The sequence below is a fragment of the Malus sylvestris genome, chromosome 2 (genome assembly GCF_916048215.2).
Source record: "Malus sylvestris chromosome 2, drMalSylv7.2, whole genome shotgun sequence".
In the NCBI taxonomy this organism is placed as follows: Eukaryota; Viridiplantae; Streptophyta; class Magnoliopsida; order Rosales; family Rosaceae; genus Malus; species Malus sylvestris.
In genome coordinates, this window is record NC_062261.1 from 13457526 (window position 1) to 13480545 (window position 23020).

Sequence of the window (23020 nt, forward strand, 5' to 3'; positions counted from 1 at the left end):
AAAAATTTAGGGGTCCCTGTAAATTTGGGGCCCTGTGCGACTGCACCTTTCGCTCCCCCTCAATGCCCCTCTGCATAGAAGCGTCCTTGATGGTGCATTAAGGACGCTTCGTTCAGTGTAAATACCAGGCTGTTTTGGAGGCGGCAAGGCAACATCATTGCTCAACATCAAAACCACAGATGACATGCTTGGTCTATCCTCAGGTACTCTTTGCACACGTAACATCCCTACATGAAGACACCTCCACATGAAGACACCTTAACACTTCAAATATTTTCCACGAATCACAAAACGTCTTATCGATTAGTTCTAGTGGTTTATCTTGAATCCATAGTATCCACGCCTTAAAACAAATTGAAACATGTAAGATATGTTAGTGGCCTAATATGTAAAAGGGGCTTTGCTGTAGACCTTCAACACTGTTAAATGGCATGTTTGCTTCGAAGAGCACCGTCTAATTCACTATTCTTTTTAATGTAACATATCATCACCTCGTTGGTTAAACTTACATGTCCAAGAAGGTTGTGGTCGTGATCTAGATGATGAAATCCTATTTTCTTCTTCCTACTCAACATCTCGGGCAGTATGACTTCAAAGCTAAACACATCAGATTTTCATCAAGAAAATTCCATCTGCTGCATATTCTGGACACATATAACCACTGCCATATCAATATGCAATGACCAGTGAGAAAGAATTTCAAAAGCAGAACAATGAAATTATAAACCACAAAACAAGTCTAAGCATGCTTCTAACCACTCTGTTTGTATTGGCCTAACTTTGATCACCGCTGAATGTTTTAGCCAAGCCAAAGTCTAAAATCTTTGGGTTCATATTATCATCTAGCAGAATATTGCTAAGTTTCAGATCTCGATGTATAAACCTTAATCTAGAGTCCTGGTGAAGATAAAGAAGCCATCGGGCAACTCCACCTATAATGTGGAAGCACTTAGGCCAGTCGAGCAATTTTTGACCCTCCTAATCTGAAGAAACTTTAAGCCCGTTATTTCGATGCCACATTGAATCATAGTATAAAAAGATTGAAATGAAGGATCATACCAAAAATATAGAAGTCCAAGCTTTTGTTGGGCATGAATTCATATATTTGAATCTTTTTGCCTTTTTGAATGCAACAACCGATAAGCTTAACAAGATTGCGATGCTGAAGTCTGATTATGAGTATACTTCAGTTTTGAACTATCTCATTCCTTGTCCGGAATTCTTTGAAAGCCTCTTTACTGCAATTTCTTTTCCTCCTATCAGTGTACCCTATGGACCATCATTTCGAAAAGACATAAATTTGGAATAGCAATATAGCTAATTTTCGTTGCATGAATTTATGTTACCTTGTACATAGGTTCAAAGACACCTTCTCCCAGCTTGTTGCAGCTTGAAAAGTTGTTAGTGGCTTTAGATATGGTGGTCAAGTCAAACAGTGGTAACTCCATCTCTTCCGTGTCGTCTCCAAGGTACTCTTGTCTGCAATCCTTTGTTCTGAGTCCTGAAATGGTAGAAGATTCTTCAGCATGGATAAAAAGATGAGAACAGTTAGCTACACTATCGAAATTAAATACTACCTTATCTAATGCATTTTGTCCGAAAATAGTTACCTTCATTTTTCTGACTTTTTTCTTCCGCATGTACAATATCATTCCAACGAGCAATCCCATGAGAAAAACTGCAAAGCTGAGGAGAATTGCTAGTAGCTGTCTCTTGTTGAAATTGCTCTTTTTCTTAGCATGATCTGAAATATCCGTATGAAAACAAACTTTTCATGTGATCTCAAAGTGTTGCAGTAACTGTGATTTTAACACTAACTTATTTAAACCCTACTTTGCATACTGCAGATAAAGGTTGAAGACATACCTAGTTCTGAAGCTGCCACCCGTATATAAAGGTCTTGACCACCGCCGGGAGTGAATTCTTCTATGCCGGTGAGGTTATCAAACCAAAGCACGCAGCCACTTCCTCCCTCCCTGATGTCTAGATTTGCACACCAGTACATGAGCAGTTTCCCAAACATAATCCCTTGCATTCCTTAAGGCTCGTGCTTTTATCAAACCACGAGGTTGATGTGTCTGGCAATTTAATCCCACTGTACTTTATGAAGCCATCTCCATCGCTGCAGGCCAACGGAGTCCTTCGAACACATCCATCAGACTAATATCCTGAATTCCAATCTTTTGAAGATTTTGGTACAAATCCCTTCAAGAATGCACATTTCAGAGAGTTATGCATACTGCAACTAGAAAATGGACCACACAAGGCATAACTTTCACACCAATCCCCTTGGAGTGTAGAGGAAACTTCCGAACTCTGTGTTTGGTACACCTATATGAATAGTTCTAGGGCTCCTAATGGGTTCAATACATATCTAAAGAACAAGGACCCGTTTCGGAGCATGTACTTAATAGACCTTATCCTTGTTCAACACAAATTCAAATATTGAATTTGGTTCTCCTCCGACAAGATATCCGTATTCTGTCAAATAAAGGCCATTCCATGATCCTCCTCTATTTTGTATATGACCTCCTTTCATTAAAACAAGTTGCGGTAAGCCATGATGATCCATTCGTATTGAAAACTCTTCTGGAGCAAGATCTTATGTGCTCTTCCAAGACGATACATACCTATCTAAACCGATAACCAAGTCCCAACCAATCTTCATTTCCGGTAGGAATGTGTCACAAGGATAATCAAAACTCTGCCACAAGAAGTTATCCGGATTAGTTTTTTTCCCACCTTGCACCACAAGATTTCCAGAATCCAAGAGTTGCAATACTGGATTCTCCGCGATTCTTGATGAATTCGATGACCACACAATGCTGTTTGAGCTATTCACAAAGAGAACAAGAACTCCTTGCTCGGTGAGCTTCAAAAGTCCTGAAGAATCACCCAAGTGCTGTTTCTCTGTTGGCTACCCACACAACTGCATCAGTAGAAGCAGTATAATAATGTTATTCATACCATATTTTCATACTACTTTAGGTGACATTTGATGTGGACAGCTACATCATTTGAATTAATTAGATTTTTAAATTTAGTTCATTATTTAATAAACTAATAATTAAAAAAAACTAGTTAATTAAATGATGATTGTGGTATACGAGGAGTATTTCTCCTTCCTATCCTTGGGTTTTGCAAATTTTTCAAATGATGTGACTATCCACATCAAATGCCACCTAAGATGATATGAAAATATGGTACAAAACATGGTATGAATAGCATTACTCGTACCATATTCCCAAGTACCGGCATTTTCATTTACCAGGGCTGAAAAATCCCAGTTCATAGCTTCCACCTACTGAAACCAGAGTTTCGCCATCTCTTATATATCGACTTGGAGTGATTGTGTCTTGTGCAGTTGCAACTGAGATTCTTAGAAGGGAGAATAAGAAGAACAAACTCGTAAAAAGCTTCTCAAGTCTTGCATCGTGGATCTGAGATTATATACTTTATCCAAAGAACTTAATACAAAAATTATGCAGAGAAGATGGACCGTAGGCCCAAATAAAAATCAAAGTAAATTAAAAGACTTGGGTTTCTTAATTGACCCAACAACTTTGGTTTGGAAAGAAAGTCATGGACTATTGACAATTCAGACCCAACTAAGCTGACAGCTGATAATTAACACTGATCACATCTCCAATGGTGGATTGCCAAAGAAATTCATATGACAAATGCCTCTCTCCCAGCTGTCATGAAACAATAACTCATTTATTATTAGTTACCGGAAATTATAGAATAAATCGGCTCATAAAATCTTATAACCGTTAAATTCTTAGTCGTTGAATTTTAAAAGAGACAAACAGAACCATAACTTTCATCTTCAAAAGAAACAAAATACCCATCAAGCATGTCAAATCTTATATGGAATTCAAGCATTAGCTAATAAAACCTACCTCAAATATGATGATAAGTAATAGCGAGAAAATCAAATCATTGGGTAAAGGTAACCAACTTTTTTTACCAAGTTTATTCAGTAAATATGTCTGTATTTGAAAAAAAAAATAATAAATAGTATATTTGTACACATGTCAAACTTTTACGTGTCAAAATTAAATGACATCCATGGTGGATTGTTGAAATTGAAATCACAGGGTTATGCAAACGATAATTTGATACCATCCTGTTTTCAATGTTTTTGTGGAGGTTATGTGTTTAAATCTCAAAGAGAAATGTGTTCAATTCTTTAAAAAGGAATGCTAGCAATTTTCTTAATTGAATTTTTATTCTACATTATTGACTCTCTTTTTCATCCTAAAATATTGCACAATGATTTGAAGTGTAAATTTTTTAAGTCAATCCTCAAATTTGATAAAAAAAAAAATGAAGACTCTCAAGTTAGGACTCTCTATCTGTGAACATTATAAAACATTGTGCCGTAAAAAATATGCGGTAACAGAGAGTCCATATAGAGTCATATTTTTTGCGGGAGTCTCCTTAGCATTTATCATATTGCTAAAAATCAACAAACTCTAAGATGGTTTAGTCATTTAACAATTATCCAATACATAAACTAACTATGATATTTATTAAACACTGAAATTTTAACAAAGTAATAGAAATTTTTTTTTTTTTATCAAACAATAGGTTTTGTTAGATTATATATGTTAGATTAGCCATTGATGAGAATTAAATTCACGCTGCACCTTTCCACCATTGTAGTAAAGAGTTACTTATTTGGCTATGATAAAGTCTTACAAAAAGGAAAAAGAACAAACAAAACAAGATAAAATGCAAGTGGGTGGAATGTCGTTCCATGCCTAATGTAAAGCTAATAAACACACGGAGCGTGTCGTTTCATGCCTAGACAGAGTCATTGTCGCTTATTACCTGTCCTGGCGCGAAGAAACGGTACTTCTCAACTGCTTTTCAAAATCACTTGCAAACTCGAAGCTTCTCTCTGCAGATTACAAGATGCAAAAGCCATTAAAATAATAATATCACATGCTTTCAAAGCTACCCACCAATGTCCCGCCTCACCTGAGCCTTAGGTTCTTGAAGATCTATTGTAATTCTGGCGATTTACAACGTGCAAGACACGCGTTCGATCAAATTCCCGAACCAGACCTGCGTGCGTGGACCATGCTCATGTCATATCAGGCTACACGCGACATGGGTTCGTCAAGTAATCCATAAATCTTTACACTTCACTCAGAGGTCGGCGAATAGTGCCCGATAATCTTCTGCTTCTATCAGTTGCTAAGGCGTGTGCTGCTCTTGGTGATGTTAGAAATATTAAAGAGCTTCACAACGAAGTAATTCGATTCGGGTTTCATTCGGATGTCTCTTTGGGCAATGCAATGGTCGATATGTTTGGAAAATGTAGATATTTTGATGGGGCGAGACGGGTTTTCGATGGCATGGTGGTGAAAGATGTGGTGTCTTGGACCTCTTTGTGTTCTCGTTACATTAACCGAAGGATGCCTAGACAAGGTTTGGAGGCATTTCGCGAGATGGGGTCGAATGGAGACTGGAGTGAGACCCAGTGTAGTAACAGTTTCTTCAATCCTACCTGCTTGCTCGGAGTTGAAAGATTTGAATTTGGGAAGAGTGATTCATGGGTTTGTGGTCAGACATGGAATGGAAGAGAATGTTTTCGTTAGCTGCACCTCCATACATGTCCCCTGACAACTGCGAGAAAAGAAACCCTCTTATTCTCTCCCACATACCACGCCAAAACCAGAATAATCAACACATAATGTGCTGGTGCTGGGTACACGTCAAGCACTAGAACTAGTGAACCCATAACAAATGGAAAAGCTCTCACTCTCAGACTTCCTTTCTCTCCCTCAAAATCAACAAACCTAACAACAAATTAAAGCCGTTTGATACTTTAATTAAGATTCCATTTATATCGTCTTGGATTCATTTATTTTTAAATTTTATTTTGATAAACAATTGAATCTACACCGTTTGTCCAACTACATGAGCCGCCCGATAAAAAAAATAGTCCTTGGTCTTTTCGCAAGTGGTTGATAGCTAGAGCCAGCAACATGGTCTCAACCACTAAACTTGGCCCATTTTCTGGGTTAAATTTGGCCCAAAAATAAGTTTAAATCCAAAACCTTTTTTTAGTCGAGAAGCTTTGGGCGAGTTTAAAACTTATTGAGTTTTAATCCAATTATTGAAGTTGGTCTAAGATTAATAAATAAATAAAATAAATGTATAAATTTGAAATATAACCAACAGAAATAACGACCGGAACACAAGAAAAACGAAAAAACCAAGCGCGCGCGTTGTCCAAACATGGTTAGAGAGAAAACAGAGCACTATAATATCAACCTCTCAATTCTCAAGCCCTACGCATTTTCTAAACAAAACAAAAAATATTAAGGGAAGAAAAAACGAATTAACGACACCGTCTCGGGGAATTGATTCATGGCCTGCAGGTCTCTCGATGAAGATCCAGGCCTCTCATGGATCTTCTCCTGGACCTCCTAGGCCTTCCCGTTAATTTCTTCGTCGTCGTCTAATCCAAATCACCAACTTGTTAGGGTTTGCGCGGTTGTGATGATCATGAATGGTTTCCACCATGCGTTGGCTGTCTAACATTACCTTCTCTTCTTCTTCCTCCTCCTCGTCGGCGAAAGAGGAGTCGCCGAAAAAGAAGGCCAGCGATGACGGGGGAGGCTGGATGTTTCGGTCGAGGAGGAAGCTCACCCGACAGAGGAAGCAGCTTTTGATCGGTATTGGCGGTGGAAACCATGAAGGTGGAGGAGGTAGAGTCATCAATAATCATAAGCGCTCGGGTTCGAGTTCGTCGTTTCCGGAAACTACGTCTGGGGCAGGGACTCCTCAGCCGCTGCCATTGCCGGAATCGACGGCGGATTTGCGATGCAAAGAGAGGTGCCGGAGAGAGAGGTGCTCCGGATGCAGCTCCTGCGATTGTCGATTGCCGTCTCCCAAGGCCGGTGACGCTACCTCCTCCAACTCTTCTATCCAGAGGTGTTAAAATCTCCCTGTCTCTTCTTTGATTTTCACGTAGAGTATTAAAATTTGTTTTTTCTTGACAAGAGAAAATTATAAAAAAAAATTCATATTGTTTGGTTCTAAAGAAAACAAAATTTGTTTTTTTTTTTCATATTTGTTTTCTCTATATATTGCTGGATTTGGAGAACTAAAAAGATTAATGGATGCTAATTACATGCTTGAATTAAGAATCGAAAAAGATAGGAGATTATGATTTTGAATGCACCAACATTTCCATGTTTGTCAGATTCTTGCGTTGTTTGTTGCAGATTTGGCCTTTGAATGCACCACATATGATGATACTTAAACTAGGAGACTTTATTGACATGTATGCCTTGCATTTTCAGTGTGTTCGCTTGCCGGGAAAGGCGAAAGAATAACGAGCATTGTTTTGAACCTAAGTCAAGGTCTACGAGGAGGAATCGAGGTAGGAAAGGTTTAGAGAGCTATCCTAGTGACTTCCGGCTTGATGTTCCGAAACCTACCTGGAGTGCTCCGGCTAGTCCTTTCTCAAGTCCTACATTCAGCCCGCACAGACCCAATGCTGGTGATCTGCTCCCACACCTTGTTCCTGTTGGAAATCAAGGCTGGTCTGCCCCCGAGATGCCCACTTGCGATGTGCCTTTTGCGCACTCCCCCCCTTCCTTCTCCGAATACTCCATCCAGAGCAATGATAATTCCCCTCTACAAAGTCCATCCAATAGAAGTCCCTGCCGAAACGTCAGAAGCCCACCAGGTTCAACATCGCCATTGCATCCAACATTATCCTTTGAAGCCCCCACTGTGCGGCGTGAGGTTAATGGTTATGCTGAAGTCCATCCATTGCCTCTGCCTCCTGGAGCAAGTCTTAGCCTACCATCACCACAAGCTATACTCACACCTAAACCAGAGTCCCAGCCAGTCAAAGGTCAATGGCAAAAGGGAAAGCTTATTGGACGTGGCACGTTCGGAAGTGTTTATGTTGCTACCAATAGGTATATACAGTTCCATGAATAGCTGATCATAGTTTCTATTTGCTTTGCCAAATGCTGATGAAGGGTTTTCGTTTGTAACAGAGAAACTGGAGCGTTATGTGCAATGAAGGAAGTCGAGTTATTTCCTGAGGACCCAAAATCTGCAGAGTGTATAAAGCAGCTACAGCAGGTTATCATCCGTTTACTCTCAATTTGTTCTAGGAATGTACACATAATGTATGCTTGTTGACTCTAACCCCCACAGATTTAGCTATCCTGGATTTTTCTGTTTGACATTACTTTTCCCTAGTCTACCTGTTGAACCTCTGGAGTATCAATATATCAGCGATTCAGCATGCAGTATAGCAATCTTCAGTTTTTCAAATTTCTCAAACTTCAGATTATTTTAGAGTCTAGATGCATGAAGACTAAAAGTACTTTTGTAGGCAACCAAAATTTTTTGATGTAATCTATTAGGTAGACTATGGTGTGGTTGTTCCTCAGGTGCATTGAGTGATATGTTACGATTTCACTGTGCTTCTTACTCATTTTCCGTAAACTTTTCTTTATCAGGAAATCAAAGTTCTCAGCCAGCTGAAGCATCCTAATATTGTGCAGTACTATGGAAGCGAAATAGTGAGTAACGTTGTTACTTGAGTGTTTAGGCATCCAGGCTCAAGTTTTTGTCCGTTGGAGTTGCCTAAAATAAAGCACCAAATACTTTCATGTATATGCAGGTTGATGATCGATTTTTCATCTATCTGGAGTATGTCCATCCCGGTTCTATTAACAAATATGTCCATGAACATTGTGGAGCCATAACAGAAGCTGTTGTTCGTAATTTTACTCGCCATATTCTCTCTGGGTTGGCTTACTTGCACAGCACAAAGACAATACACAGGTACAATCACATTCTTAATCTAATAATAACGAAATGCTCACCTATGCGAATTTTTATCATTGTCAAATGTGGAAGAATTGTTTTTGGTGTACGGGCCTATAGAATTGTGCTTGGGGTCAATTAGGCTGCATATTATTTCATTTTCTGTTGATAGGGACATCAAAGGGGCTAATTTGCTTGTCGATTCATGTGGAGTTGTCAAGCTAGCTGACTTTGGAATGGCAAAACATGTGAGTACTGGTTCTTTCTTCACCCTTTCATTAGATTCTCATTCTTCACTCTTTTTTTTTTTTCTTTTTTGTGCTAGTAGCTCTTTTTACTCCTTGGCAAGGAAATAGGCCAAGTCATCTTGATATTTTGAGATGGTTTCCTTAATCTAGTCATCGAGCGGTTTTACACACAGTTCATGTTGCTATCATTACAGACACCATACACATTGTTATAGATTCAGATCACTTGCTGGTATTCATTCTTTACCATCTGATTTTAGGCTCACATGGTTACAATTTGTTTGTTGCGTAGCTTTCGGGACACGTAGGTAATCTTTCTCTAAAGGGAAGCCCGTACTGGATGGCTCCAGAGGTAATCTTTTGCTAATTAGTATGTGGTAGCCTATGGGGTTATGCGCTCTCTAATACTGATACAATTTTACTTCCTGCAGCTGATGCAAGCTGTGATGCATAAAGATAGCAGCTCTGATCTGGCTCTTGCTGTTGATATATGGAGCTTGGGTTCCACTATTATTGAAATGTTCACCGGAAAACCTCCTTGGAGTGAGTACGAAGGGGTAAGCACATAATGTATTTTCTGTACTCAACCATGAAACTTGTTTCAATTTTGTGCTTTGAAGGGTTCTACTCCATTGTTTGTGTCCAAATCCATATTTTTTTTTCGATATAGTAGTACTGACTACCAAGTGGGATGCAGTGCATGCTTTTACCTGTTCGTACACAGTTTGATAAAATCATAAACTTCTTTTACGCCTCCTCATTGCCGTGTAGCTTGCTCATCCGCCTTTCGAGTTGACATTGTGAATTTATATTTGGGTCCAAGTTTCATACATAATTTTCTGCACTGCATTTTAAGCCCTCCCACGGTTCTCTAAACTCTTGTCTATTAATCCAGGCTGCAGCCATGTTTAAAGTTATGAAGGATGCGCCACCAATTCCTGAAACATTGTCGCCTGAGGGTAAGGATTTCTTAAGATGCTGCTTCCAAAGAAATCCTGCAGAAAGGCCAACTGCTGCCATGTTATTAGAACATCGATTCTTAAAGAACTCACAGCAGCAAGATGCCCCGCCCACCGCCCAAGCATCTAATGGGGTGAATTACGCGGTAAGTATAAACACCATGCCACTTCTTTTATTATAGTTTAGTTATTCTTTTACAGTTTTTGTTATGTCTACAGGATAAACCTCTGAGTCCAATGGAACTTGAAAGAAAATTTGATCAGTCGCTGGTGATTCCGGCCATACTTGGATCGCAGAGCAGTGCATTCCCGATTTGGTGATTGGTAAGCCTGAGGGTCCAGCCTTTTTCTCCAGTGACCAACATTTTTGTGCGAAACTTCCGACTTAAAGTGGCCTCCTGATCTTCCCCTCATGTTAACCTTGAGGCCTTTCCTGGATTAATCTCCAGCACAGTTTGCAATTCAAATACCACATCCCTCCTGTGGACACTCTGTGTTGTGCCAACCGCCATGCTGAAACGAATAACATTGTCAGACGGCTGGTGGAAAGGGGAATGATAGCTACCTTCCTGTCCATACTTCTGCAGAGAAGCGGCTCCCGAATTGTAGGCGTACTGGATGTGATTCTGGTGGGTGACTCGCAGCCATTGAGTGTTTTGTAGGTTCTTTCCATCATTCATTTCGATGGTGGAAGTTTATCTTGCCCTGGGAATTTAGCAGCCGTTTTTATATACCATTAACTAATTTTCGAGCTTCAGCAGAAGAAGTCTTTTAACAAGGTAACGCTTTCGCCTCATTGTACAATTTGGTGAACTCAAAAACTGGTGTCTATATATCAAAAGGGATTAAATTATTTTTGGACTTGGTGTTTTTGTTTTGCACTCCAAGTATCTGTTTTTGCAAATTTGTTTTTTTAACCATCGTCTAAAGGTTACTTCCGTAAAAATTCAACTGACTTTAAGATTGTTTAGTCATTCACTTATATAATAATTCGACGGTTATGGTAATAAATAACATTATTATGATGAACTGTCAATTTCTTTGATTCATATCAATTATTAAAAGATATCCAAATATATTTTCTGAAGATAATATTTAGACGACGATAAAGAGAATAAACAGTTCCTTGTACGGTGAAATGATATAATGTTAAAGGGGAAGTAGGGCTTTCCTACCTACTTGAAACTAGAAAGACTCTAGTTGGCCATTATATCTTTAACTAAATATTTAATGGTTAAAAATTTGGAGTATAAAATACCCCAAAATATACTAAAATATCCCCAAATTAGAATTCTTTGGTATGATGCATATATATCTAGTGTGACAAAATAATTGAAGTCATATTCGCCTAGATAATCAAGTCATTAACCAATGAAAACGACATGTAACTAAAAACCTCAAAACGTTAAATCTTTGAAATGCATTTTTGTAGTGCAAGTAACGCATGCGCAGAATCACTGTTTAATTTCACAGATAAATGACCTTATCAACTCCACTAGTGGTCCACTACATGTTTCCAAAACCATTTACTTTCCTCATTAATTTTTAGTATTTTTCTACAAATAATGCTTGGCTCCACCAATGTATTAAAAGCGTGAGGCGTGGACGAGGCGTCCGAGGAATAGCCCAGCCTAGGTGTGAGGCGTGAGGCATGAGGTGAAGCCTCACAGGACTTAAATTTTTTAATATATACACATTAATACACACACAGACACACACACACATATACATATTTATTATATCATATATATATATATATATATATATAAAATAGAGGATGAAAAGCACAATAAGCACACATAAAACAAAGCATGCAGACAGCACACACATTCATTATATATATATAAAAAAAAAGGCAGAGAGACGATAGTGCAAGGAAGATGTATGAGGTAGCTAAAACTCTACCCAAAATTTGGGTTTGAAAATTAAAAAAAAAAAAAAAAAAAAAGGCAAACAAAGACGCCTGGACGCCCTGAGGCGCGCCTTCCGCCCACTCCCTCAAAATAGAGGTAGCAACCCTCATGCCCAGCCACAGAGGCCGCCTAGGCGTGCCTTGAGTCGAGCCTTTTAACATTGGGCTCCACAAATTGTGAAGAAATTGCACATGGCACTTTATTGCAGGGGCAGAATAATTATACTTATACATCTGGTGTGAGTTCGATTTTCACTAATCTTCCTCCCATAAAAATTAACAATTTATCTAACTAACGCTATCATTTGTTAAGGAAAAACATTGTGAATTTTTTTTTTCTTAAAGCATCTTTAAAGAAGATATCAAGGCTCATACACCATTAAAATAGCAGCAAAACTCTGTCCAACCGAGCCTTCCGTTTTTTTCGTGGAGTTGAGTCAACTAAAGACAAAGCTCTTTGCTGGCATTCATGACGGTAGTTGCCAAATTGATTTAATAATTTTTTTAATGGGTGCATTTTTGCTCACCATTATAATTATAGTGTATGTTCACCATACACCTCACACTAAATGATACTTTTTCAATTTTGAAAAAAAATTTAACCAAGGTTAAGTGAAATGACACGTGTTAGATGATTAGGTGTATGGTAAGCATACACCAAAGTTTAGGGTGGTGTGCAAAAATGCTCCATTTTTTAATAGGTGTGATGCAATTCATAATAAATGTTGTTATGTGTCAAGTATTTGATTGGTTGTCTTAATAATTGAACCCCACAAAGAGATGAAAAAATTTATAGAATGACATTTTTATTTAGAGAAATGCTAAGAAGACTCTCTCAAAATGGGACTCTTCATAAACTCTCAGTCATCTCATGTTTTTTGCTCAATATTTTATAATATTAGCACGGTAATTGTGTAAAAAATATGAGATGGTGAAGACTTATACTTTAGAGAGAGTCTCCTTAGCATTTCTCTTTCTTTTTTATTTAACATATCGGTTGAAGCAAAGAATTGTACAAAATATCAAATTGCCATATATGCTATCAAATATTATTTTTAATGTTTTATACTTTATGCTTATGATCAGAAATTTTTATATTACAAATCGCGGTTAAGATTTTTTCTAAAAAATTATTTATTGCAAAATTTATGAAAAGGACGAATCCGTTTTGGCACCATTGTCCTATATTATGCTTCATCGTTTTCAAAGCAGTCAGAGTCAGCCATGACAAATTCGACAAGTGCATTCACGTGATTCAAAACTCTATTCCACCTCTCTTTTTTTCTCAGTAGACAGTATTCAGAAGGTAGAGAGATCAAATCAGACATGGAGCCTCCACCATCACAAGCCATAGATACTTCCACCAAAAAATTCCAGATAGAAGAAGATGAGCGGGACAAAGTCATCGACGATTGGTAATCATCAAATTAATTTCTTGTTAAATATTCGTCTTTTTTTTATGGTTTAATTAGCTTGTCATTTGTAATTTGTAATTTTTATGTAATTTTGTGTTTGGATGCACAGTTGTTCCTGCTTTTATGACTGCACAGAGACCTGCTTTGATTACTTATTCTGTAATCTCTGTTAGATGAATCATGAGAGACTAAGAATTTTACTTAATTATGTTGTATTAATAATTTAGTGCTTTTACATTATCCTATATTGGCCATCTACAGAAGACTCATCTTCTGTGTTTTGTTACAGTTTACAATTTTGATGTTACTATATTATCAGGGTTATATGATATTATGATTTGACTTAATATTAGTTTTTCGGTTTAATTTATTGCGAAAATTGTTTACTTCTGGACTATGATGATCACTGTCTCAAAGTAGCTGGAGTTCTTGGTCTGTGTTTGTGAAATTTGGATAATTCTCTGCAAATTTTAGACATTGAAACATGATAATAAAACACACATAAACATACATCTAGAATTCGGGGTCACGAGCGATTTTGCTTGGGTCGTTAGCCCCATCTTCGTTTGTCAGGATCTTGAATAAGGATGGCTTGCCATGCCCACGAGTTGATGCAAGTGAGTGAGAAGTGTGAGGGGATGATGCGAGGGCTATGTGTAGCAGCGTTTCTCTTTTCCCTTTCCTTCCTTCTGTTATGTCATTGTCTCCTTATGGCTGATTAGCATATTCCATTTTCATACTAGTTGTGTGGACAAATAAAGTTTGAAAAAGGACGCGTTGCTATGTGTCACGAAGAATCAGAAAACCCTAGAAAATCACAATCACATAAAAAAAATTTCAAACATGTTGATGGCCTGTTACCAATTTGTTATCTCCCTAGCATTATTCTTTTCATAATTTTGTTTAGGTCAAAACCGATGAATTAAACAGACAAAATATACTAGAAAAAAAAAACAAACAAAAATTAAATCAAGCCTATCAAGGTATAAAATCAGGGCATTATGGAGGTTGACGACGAAGGTTTGTGGAGCTATTTGAGGGTTGATGGAATTGACCTTAGTGAGAGAGTGAAATTAGGAATGATTGGGAGACAATTTACAGAGCCATATCAAGCAAATTAATTAACCAAAAAAGAATAAAATCAAGCACGATTAGCTCTATGGTTTGATTCTATGAAGGCCATTGCAACACTTAATGGAACCTATTCGGACTCCTCGGCAATAGGTTTGATTGCGGATGATGTGTTGATGATGGCACCCTCCTTCTCTATGGTGAATTTTATTCACGTTTCTTGTTTATGTAATAGGGTTGCCCATCGTCTAGCAAAGTTTGCTTTGAACTGTAAAAATAATTTAGTTTGGATTGAAGAGCCTCCTATTCTTATTAAGGATCCCCTCCTCTAAGACATATGTAACTCTTCATGAGTTATTTTAAATCAATACAATGCTTTCCCTTCAAAAAAGAAAAAAAAAAGCAAGATTAGCTCAATCTCGGCATATATTAGTCAAGTAAAAAGAAAGAATCTATAAAGTGACCAAATTTAGCACTCTCTTCATGATTTCATTTTAATTAATTCTAAAAAAGCTATTCAGTATTAGGGTTTGATAATATTCCTATTCTCTTATAAGTGAGAGGTCTTAGGTTCGAATATCGTGAATGTTGAATTTGATACCAAATTAGGTTGCCCATTGTATGACTTATTCAAACTCCCCTGTCCTCTTAGTGTAAATATTTATCATTGTATTAAAAAAAAATTTGAAAAAAAAAATCATTGTAATCTAAATCTATGTTGACAAAAGTTCCTCCTTATTTGTAAGGTTCAAATGAGTCTTCCATTATTGCTCTGGTAACTTTTTGAGTACGATGATATTTTACACTAAAAGGAGGGAGAATTCGGATAAGCCACACAATGGACAACCTAATTTGGTATCGAATTCGCCATCCACGAGATTTGAACCTAAGATCTCTCACTTACAACTAAATAGAAATACCACCAGACCGTAGTATAGAGAGACTATTGCTCTGGCAACTTTGTTTTCACAAAGCCTAATTGGAAGCTTAATTACAATGCTATTAGATTGCATTTCCGGGATTTTTCACCTTCACTGATTGTCTTTAAGGTGCCTGATAGAATTGGCTCTTTCTGTCACATATGTAAGTAGTTGAGATAAAATGAGACATTATTAAGAACGTACATAGCGTATGTTTGTGAGTAACGTATGTCAACTGTAACTAAAAAGGACTTCAACCCTAGCTTGCTTCCACCCCCAGCAAATGATGGCTCAAGCCTCAAGGGAACTTCAACCCTAGCTTTATTAGACAAATAGGTATCTCCATTGCATGTTTATTCACAAGCGCCAGTAAGGATTACCGTAATGGTCATCTCCACTTGTATGTGAACAATTTTAAATTCAAATCTTATTAATAACAAATTTGAAATTAGTCTGCTCCTCTTCCAACTGACCTATATTCTATTCCAAATTCCCACTTGCGGATTGCTGGTGGTACGTGATCTCCAAAGTCCAAAACACACCACCCACCCCCCCCCCCCCCCCCCCCCTTCTCTTCCTGCTAGCTGCTTCCACATAGATCCATTTCATTATAGATTATTTATGTATATAAATGCCACCACTTTCGGCATTTAAATTTTCCTTCATACCCTAGACTTATCTCCAACCCTCGAGGTAAATATAGCCAACACTTGGACCCAAAAATATCTAGGCCGCAGAGTGAGTCGCAACATGCCTTTCGGATTTCGTGAAGCCCAAAATTTCATTGTCATTGTAATTGTCTTTACTTTGTGGAATGATGTTTTAGATTCGATTCACATAAATTAATACGATATATGTTATATCATGAATTCGATACCTCATTGCAAATTCCAATGACATAACTTTGTTCAGTGTATATATTTGCTTTGTTGTGAAAGTATTTTTGTAAATATCAGATCATTTGTCGAAAATTAAGAAATTTAACTCGAGTATAAAAACTTTCTATGACTAAAATACATCATCTTACCATTTAGAGGAGAGATGTTCTAGTGTGCTGGAAACACGTCGTTGTACACTAAGTTTTATAATACAAGTGGTTGAAATTTTTTTACAAGTATCCAATCACTTTTTGTATTATGAAACTTAATATACCGAATGGTGTTCCTGACAAACTGAAAAATCTCTCCACTCAGAGCAATATAAATAGTCCTAATCTAGCCGCGCGCCTTCTTAATCCCATTAATAACACAATGCAGTTCTACCAAACTCAACTGAATAAAAAGACAAATCTAGTTCCTCTATCACTCTCCCCAGAGAATATAATTAACTGCATCCGCACAATTTCATGCACTTTTCCTTTCAGTCTTTTACACTCTGTATAAATATTAAATATACTGCTTCTAGACTCAAGTACTCACTACTCACTACAATTTGGACCGTCACAAAGTATTAGTGACAGCTTAGTTAGAGAATTAATCTATTCGTATTCCAGAAAATGGAGCACAAACTTTCCTTTGTTATTACCCTGTTTTGCCCTCTTGTTCTTAAGCCCTGATCTTGTGTCCTGTCAGCTTGATTTTAAGTTCTATGATTCAACATGTCCCACCCTGACCAAGATTGTTCAGTCTGGAGTTCAGTCGGCTATTGCAAATGATCGTAGGATTTCTTCCTCATCTTTTGAGGCTTTACTTCCATGATTGCTTCGTTAATGTATTAATTTGACTTTAATCATTTCTTATTGTTTACGTCTAGGTCTCGGGTGCAGTTTTTGACTATCTAAAATATCATCCAACAAGACGTTTTTTCTCGGGTGCAATCAATGATAGTTATGTTAGTCTAACTAAGCATTAGAATTTTAGGAAAATTTGATATAGGTTCAATTTTATAGGCGTACTTTTGAAATTGGTCTAATTTTTAGTGACTTTTGACTTTTGAAATAGGTCTAATTTTTAGTTACTTTGAACCCATATCAAAATACCCCTAGAATTTTTCTCTATACAACACATCTTTTTGTTAAAGATCAATTTTTTTCAGCGATATATAATATGTAAATAATGTATCAAATACGCATGAGTTTTGCTAGTGACATGTGATCTACTAATAATATCAACCACTTATTGACAATATATTATCGGTGCATCCTTTAATAAAGAACGAACGTCTTACCTAAAGAGAATAACTCGTGTAAGTATAAGCATGATATGATTATTATTTGTGGTTTATTATATGAGCCAAATTAAATTGACTGGAAACCTGATTTGTTCCATTTTGTTGGAGGTAGGGATGTGATGCATCACTGCTACTTGATGATACCAGCAGTTTTAAGGGGGAGAATAATGCAGCACCCAGCAAAAATTTAGCCAGAGGTTTTGAGGTCATTGACACAATCAAGTCAAAGGTTAAGGAAGCCTGTCCATCCACTGTTTCTTGCACTGACATAATCACTTTTGTATCAAGAGCAGCTGTTTATTTTGTAAGAAGCTCCTTCATTTAGTAACCCCAATAAGTTGTTGTGCATGAACGGTCTCCTGCGCGCGTGTTAATGATTGATTCCAACAGTCTTATACTTTTGTTATTTGTTAGAGCGGAGACCCATATATTGGCCAGTACCCTTGGGTCATAGAGATGGCACAACAGCAAGTGAAGATGCAGCTAATGAACAATTGACATCCCCCTTTGAGCCCTTGGAAAACATCACTGCAAAGTTCACAGCCAAAGGGCTAGAGATGTAGTTGTGCTCTGAACAGGTTTGCTTCCCATATCATATATATCTACTTCTTAAAAGATTCTTATATATTACAGGAATATATCCTTATCTCATCACCATATAACACTCATCATGTGACTTGGTCGTAATAAGTAGTGCTTCAGCGTGATGCAGGGTTTTACTCAAAGTTTGCCCTACTTTAGAGTTTTTCTTTGTTATTGCTTTCAGGCTCAGAAATCTCAAGACCAGCCATGTTATAACGATTCTTTAATTTTATATTATGTACTTTGGCTGATTAATTACAAAGCTTAACAAACCATATAAACGCAGGTGCACATACGTACCATATTGGGTTTGCTCAATGCTTCACTTTCAAGACAAGACTAGACTAATAAAAATGGGTTGAAAACGTTGAGTTTCAACGAAAATGACAAAAATGTGTTGTAAGTGAATAATACTAGGATTGACTTTTTAGAGTAAAAATGTGGTTTTTCGTTAAAATGAACAATATATGTGGAGCCAAAAATAATCAAGAGACGACACGTGGATTTTTCGGCATAAAGGACAAAATTACCCTTGAGGAGCGATGGAATTCCCACGCATAAGTAGTGGACAATCATCCCACAATCAAGTCAAAAGTGCTCAAAATAGATATTTATTCGAAACCTATTTCAACCATCTTCTCCACAAGGTAACCCCCAAAACATTCCTTTTAAATTATGTTAATTAGTTAATTACTAGATTTATTACCTAATTAATCTATTAATGGCTAATTAAACTACCAATTAACTACAAAATACACTCAAAAACACCACAAAGGGCCGGCCACCTTCACCCCTAATGAGGCCTGCCATGCCCTATACATACTACCCAATTTTCTCTAAAAACCGAGGTCTACACTCTTGCTAAATACTCAAAATTCTCCAAACACTCTTCTTTCAAAATTTTAACTTTGGCATCGGAGGTTCTTCAGCCAAAGCCCTCCTTATTCATCGTGGGTGCGTAAGGCTATTGGCCTTGACCTAAGGTGTTATTTGTTTTGTAAGTGCAATTTTGTCCAAGAACAAGAAGGAAGAAATTTGCATCCACAAATTGGTGCTTTCATTGAGAGTTGAGTTCTACATTCGAAGAAGACTTTCGCATCCAAGGTTTTCTATTTTCTTGTCCATTTGTAGATTTTTCGTACTTTCTTTTTATTAGAATTTTTTATTTGCAAAAAGAAGTACAATGGCTAGAATTTAGAAATTTCAACAAATGAAAATTTCAACATTCAAGAGATGGGACCACGACGATCCATGAGGCTAAATGTGACAATAGGTGGAGCGGCACCACCACCACGAGTTTCCATCACGGGAACCACTGAGTGTGTGTAGCCACTCACGGTGAGGTCCATGGTGTCACCACCACAACCCGAGCCATGCCATCCAAGACGGCTCGCGGCATTAAGGCCACGGCCCAAGCCATGTCACTCCACGCCCAACGCAAGCCCAACGCGTTGCTAAGTCGAGCCCAAGCCTCACACCCGCTTGCATCATACGCTGAGCAGCCCACTCCCGTGGCCCAGCCTTCTCCCATGGCCCAGCCTGCTTCAGCGGCATTCCAAGCAGCCCAAATCGCCCTAAGACTATCTCAACCATCAAGACCAACCATCGAGCCGGGGGCATTTTCACCACGTTTCTACGCAGATTTGACATTTCCCAATTCAAATCTAACGCCCGAAGCCTACCATACTTCCACTACTCAAGGAGGCATATTCTTTCCAAGCTTTTCCAATCTAAATGGCGAACAACACTTGTCTCGACAAGTCATAGAGTTGACGAGCACCCTTACACAACATGCAACCTTGGTGAATCAACTCTTGCAACACACCGAGATCCAACATACCCCCAACAAGGTGTCCCGAAGAAGGAAAAAGGCAAACGAACCTCTTTACTAGCATCCTGGTAAGCAGCCACTTAACTAGTCACGAACCGAGCTTTCTAACGGAATACACTCCATACTAGACCCCTGAGATAGTGTATACTCCCATCTTAGCGCGTGGAGGAGTGTTTACTCTTAGTTAGGCCCACAGAAAAATATACACTCACAGTTGGGGCCACACTCCGATAATCAACATGAGCAACCTTCTAGGTGAAGTGTTCATTCGTGACAAAGCCCGTAAGAAACATCATTCACCTCACATCGGAGTAGGCAACATAGCGAATGGAGAGAAGCAGTCACTCAATCTAGCTCAAGTTCAACCAGCAGCCTGTGTGTTACCCGCTCACTTGCTAAGAATATACCCACACCCACTGCAGCTACTGCATAGACTAGCCGAACACATGGAATAGCAGCCTAGACCAGCAGGTCATGACCGGGGGTAGCCGAGAGCTTTGCCACCCCAACAAAGGTAAATTCAAGAAGAAGTAGAAAGGCTCATGACCTAGCGATTGCGCGATTTCCCACGCAACGAAGCTATTGACAAAGTACTTTGATGAGACATGACCAACATAAACAAGTCATCTTTCAATGACAAGATCGAGCAGACGGGACTACCCCACATAGATTGCCGGATATAAAGACTACTTCTGTTCCGACAAACGCAGCAGCTCAGCCTAATGGCATGCCGATGGCAGACGAGTACCAAAATGACACATCAGCCCAATTACCAAGAACCGGGGGTAGACCTTGTTTTCAACACTCCAGACAATTCCTCATGCTGCGCATAACCTGGCCCAAACCAGCCTCATCTCTGCTTTCACAGCCGTGCCTGTCTGCTTCACGGCTCCTGATAGCCATTGATTTATCACAATGGCTCATAACTATACCAATCTTGCACCATGGCTCCCAGCCATGCCGATCTTGCCATGTGGTTCATGCGAACCAAGCCTCAAAAGGGCACACGACGAAATACCTAATGATGGCACAATAATTATGGGAGCAGCTCACTGCCCTTACACCCTTATGCGGGGTCTACAAGCAGATCCTCAAACATGACCTCACATGCTAAGGATTATTTTGATTGTCCCAGCAGTCCAGCTTTCCTCAGATGCACTCATGACAACGACTTCCATGCTCTCCAGTGCGAGAGGGTAAACTAATTGTTTTCTAGTGTGAGAGGGTAAACTAATTGCACTCCAGTGTGAGAGGGTAAACCAATTCCCTAACATCCGTATGGGTCTGCTCTCCAGTGCAAGAGGATAAACTAATTGCTCTCCAGTGCGAGAGGGTAAACCAATTCCCCGACACCTATATGAGTTTGCTCTCCAATGCCAGAGGATAAACTAATTGCTCTCCAGTGCGAGATAGTAAACTAATTGTTCTCCAGTGCAAGATGGTAAACTAATTCTCTGACACCCATCTGGGTAAGCTCTCTAGTACGAGAATACCACATAGCTTAAAAGATCGAATGCTTGAAGATCAACTAGGCAGAAAATGGTAAGGGGTAGCAGCCACTTTTGCACTTAACAGTTCGCTCATCCAACACTTCATCTTCAGCAGCTCCGATCTTGGTAGCTCCATCCTTGACTACTCCACCTACGGCAGCTGAGAAATCAAACTTAAGCAGTTTCTTCATTTTTAGCAAGCAGCCCAGACGTGGCAGCCCAAACCGTTGCCTATACCACGCCACTTCCTTGGCCCATGTCTAGCCAATCTTTGGCTTCAATCAAGTTAAGCAGCACAAGCAAAAACCCATGCCACACCACTTCCTTGGCCCATGCTAAGCCAACTCCTGGCCCCTGCGAGCCGATATGCTGCACCACCTCGACAGCTGCCCCGTGGCAGCACCTCCCAAGAAGAAGACAAGGAGAATTAAGTTTTTCTTACATCGGTGTGGCGTGAAGAAGACAAAGAAATCAACGGAAGACGGTTCTTTGCACGGGCAAGCAAAGAAGACTGCTAAGGGAGGGGGAACAAATATCCTCTATCTTTCTCTCTTTCTTGTAAGGATAAATAATTACCCTTCGAAGTTGATTTAATCCCCTACTAAAGGTAGGCTTAAATAGGCTTTGGAGGTGATTTATTTCCCTTTCCTAGAAGAATCTAATTCCAAGTCCAAGAGAGAATCTGTATCAAAAGTTGAAGATCTCTACACCTGCTGCCCTTTCCTGCGAGCGGCTCAACATGTGTGGGGACATTTGTGAAGCCAAAAATAATCAAGAGACGACACGTGGATTTTTCGGCATAAAGGATAAAATTACCCTTGAGGAGCACCAGAATTCCCATGCGAGGGTAGTGGACAATCATCCCACAATCAAGTCAAAAGTGCCCAAAATAGGTATTTATTCAAAACCTATTTCGTCCATTTTCTCCACAAGGTAACCCCCAAAACATTCCTTTTAAATTATGTTAATTAGCTAATTAATAGATTTATTACCTAATTAATCTATTAATGACTAATTAAACTACCAATTAACTACAAAATACACTCAAAAACACCACAAAGGGCCGTCCACCTTCTCCCCCAAGGAGGCCTGCTATGCCTTATATATACTACCCCATTTTCTCTAAAAATCGAAGTTTACACTCTTGCTAAATACTCAAAATTCTAACTTTGGTATCGAAGGTTCTTCGACCAAAGGCCCCCCTCCCCCCATTCATCATGGGTGCGTGAGGCTCTTGGCCTTGATCTAAAATGTTATTTGTTTTGTAAGTGTAATTTTGTTCTAGAACAAGAGAAAAAAATTTGTATCCATAGTATCGAGAACTTTTCTTTAAAATTCACATATTATTAGTGTGTTTGTCCTAAATGTATGGATCATGGTGGTGCCCCAAAATGTCAGAAAACTATGTTTACTAGTATCTAGTGAGAAAGCTACAGCCTATATCCTTGTCGGTAATAAAAAAATTATGCTTATCATTGTTACCAAGGTGTCATGCTAAAAGTTAATAATGGTTAACTTAATAGTTGGACGAATCAAAAGTGTTAATGATGAAACAATTTGCAACATGCGTGTTTCTGCCTGCTACTAGAAGATAAGGGATAAATTGTTACAC

The 23020-nt window shown here is 38.6% G+C and overlaps 1 protein-coding gene and 2 pseudogenes across 2 annotated transcripts; 2 read left to right on the forward strand and 1 right to left on the reverse strand.

Moving 5' to 3' along the window:
* Positions 1–6: 6 nt before the first annotated feature.
* LOC126601377 (G-type lectin S-receptor-like serine/threonine-protein kinase SD1-1) lies at positions 7–2210 on the reverse strand (annotated as a pseudogene).
* A 4048-nt stretch (positions 2211–6258) lies between these two features.
* LOC126584424 (mitogen-activated protein kinase kinase kinase 5-like) lies at positions 6259–13692 on the forward strand. Of its 2 annotated transcripts, XR_007610023.1 has the most exons (12): positions 6259–6951; positions 7323–7949; positions 8031–8118; positions 8502–8564; positions 8666–8829; positions 8984–9059; positions 9352–9411; positions 9491–9616; positions 9955–10164; positions 10238–10797; positions 13220–13345; positions 13455–13692. XR_007610023.1 is itself a non-coding variant. In XM_050248816.1 (10 exons), exons 1-10 carry the CDS (start codon positions 6527–6529, stop codon positions 10337–10339), a joined length of 1941 nt encoding a protein of 646 aa, XP_050104773.1. In that variant the 5' UTR covers positions 6259–6526; the 3' UTR covers positions 10340–10871. The 2 variants fall into 2 exon arrangements, 1 of the variants encoding a protein (XP_050104773.1); XM_050248816.1 differs by lacking the exons at positions 13220–13345; positions 13455–13692 and having other exon boundaries at positions 10238–10871.
* A 3139-nt stretch (positions 13693–16831) lies between these two features.
* Positions 16832–18435, forward strand: LOC126601385 (peroxidase 10-like; annotated as a pseudogene).
* Positions 18436–23020: the final 4585 nt, after the last annotated feature.

What these genes read in the sequence shown, in the direction of transcription:
- LOC126584424 (XM_050248816.1), top strand. Translation starts at nt 6,527, where the DNA reads ATGGTTTCCACCATGCGTTGGCTGTCTAACATTACCTTCTCTTCTTCT. An exon ending in GTATAAAGCAGCTACAGCAG is followed by an intron (nt 8,119 to 8,501) that starts GTTATCATCCGT and finishes TTTCTTTATCAG; the next exon opens with GAAATCAAAGTTCTCAGCCA. An exon ending in ACTTTGGAATGGCAAAACAT is followed by an intron (nt 9,060 to 9,351) that starts GTGAGTACTGGT and finishes TTTGTTGCGTAG; the next exon opens with CTTTCGGGACACGTAGGTAA.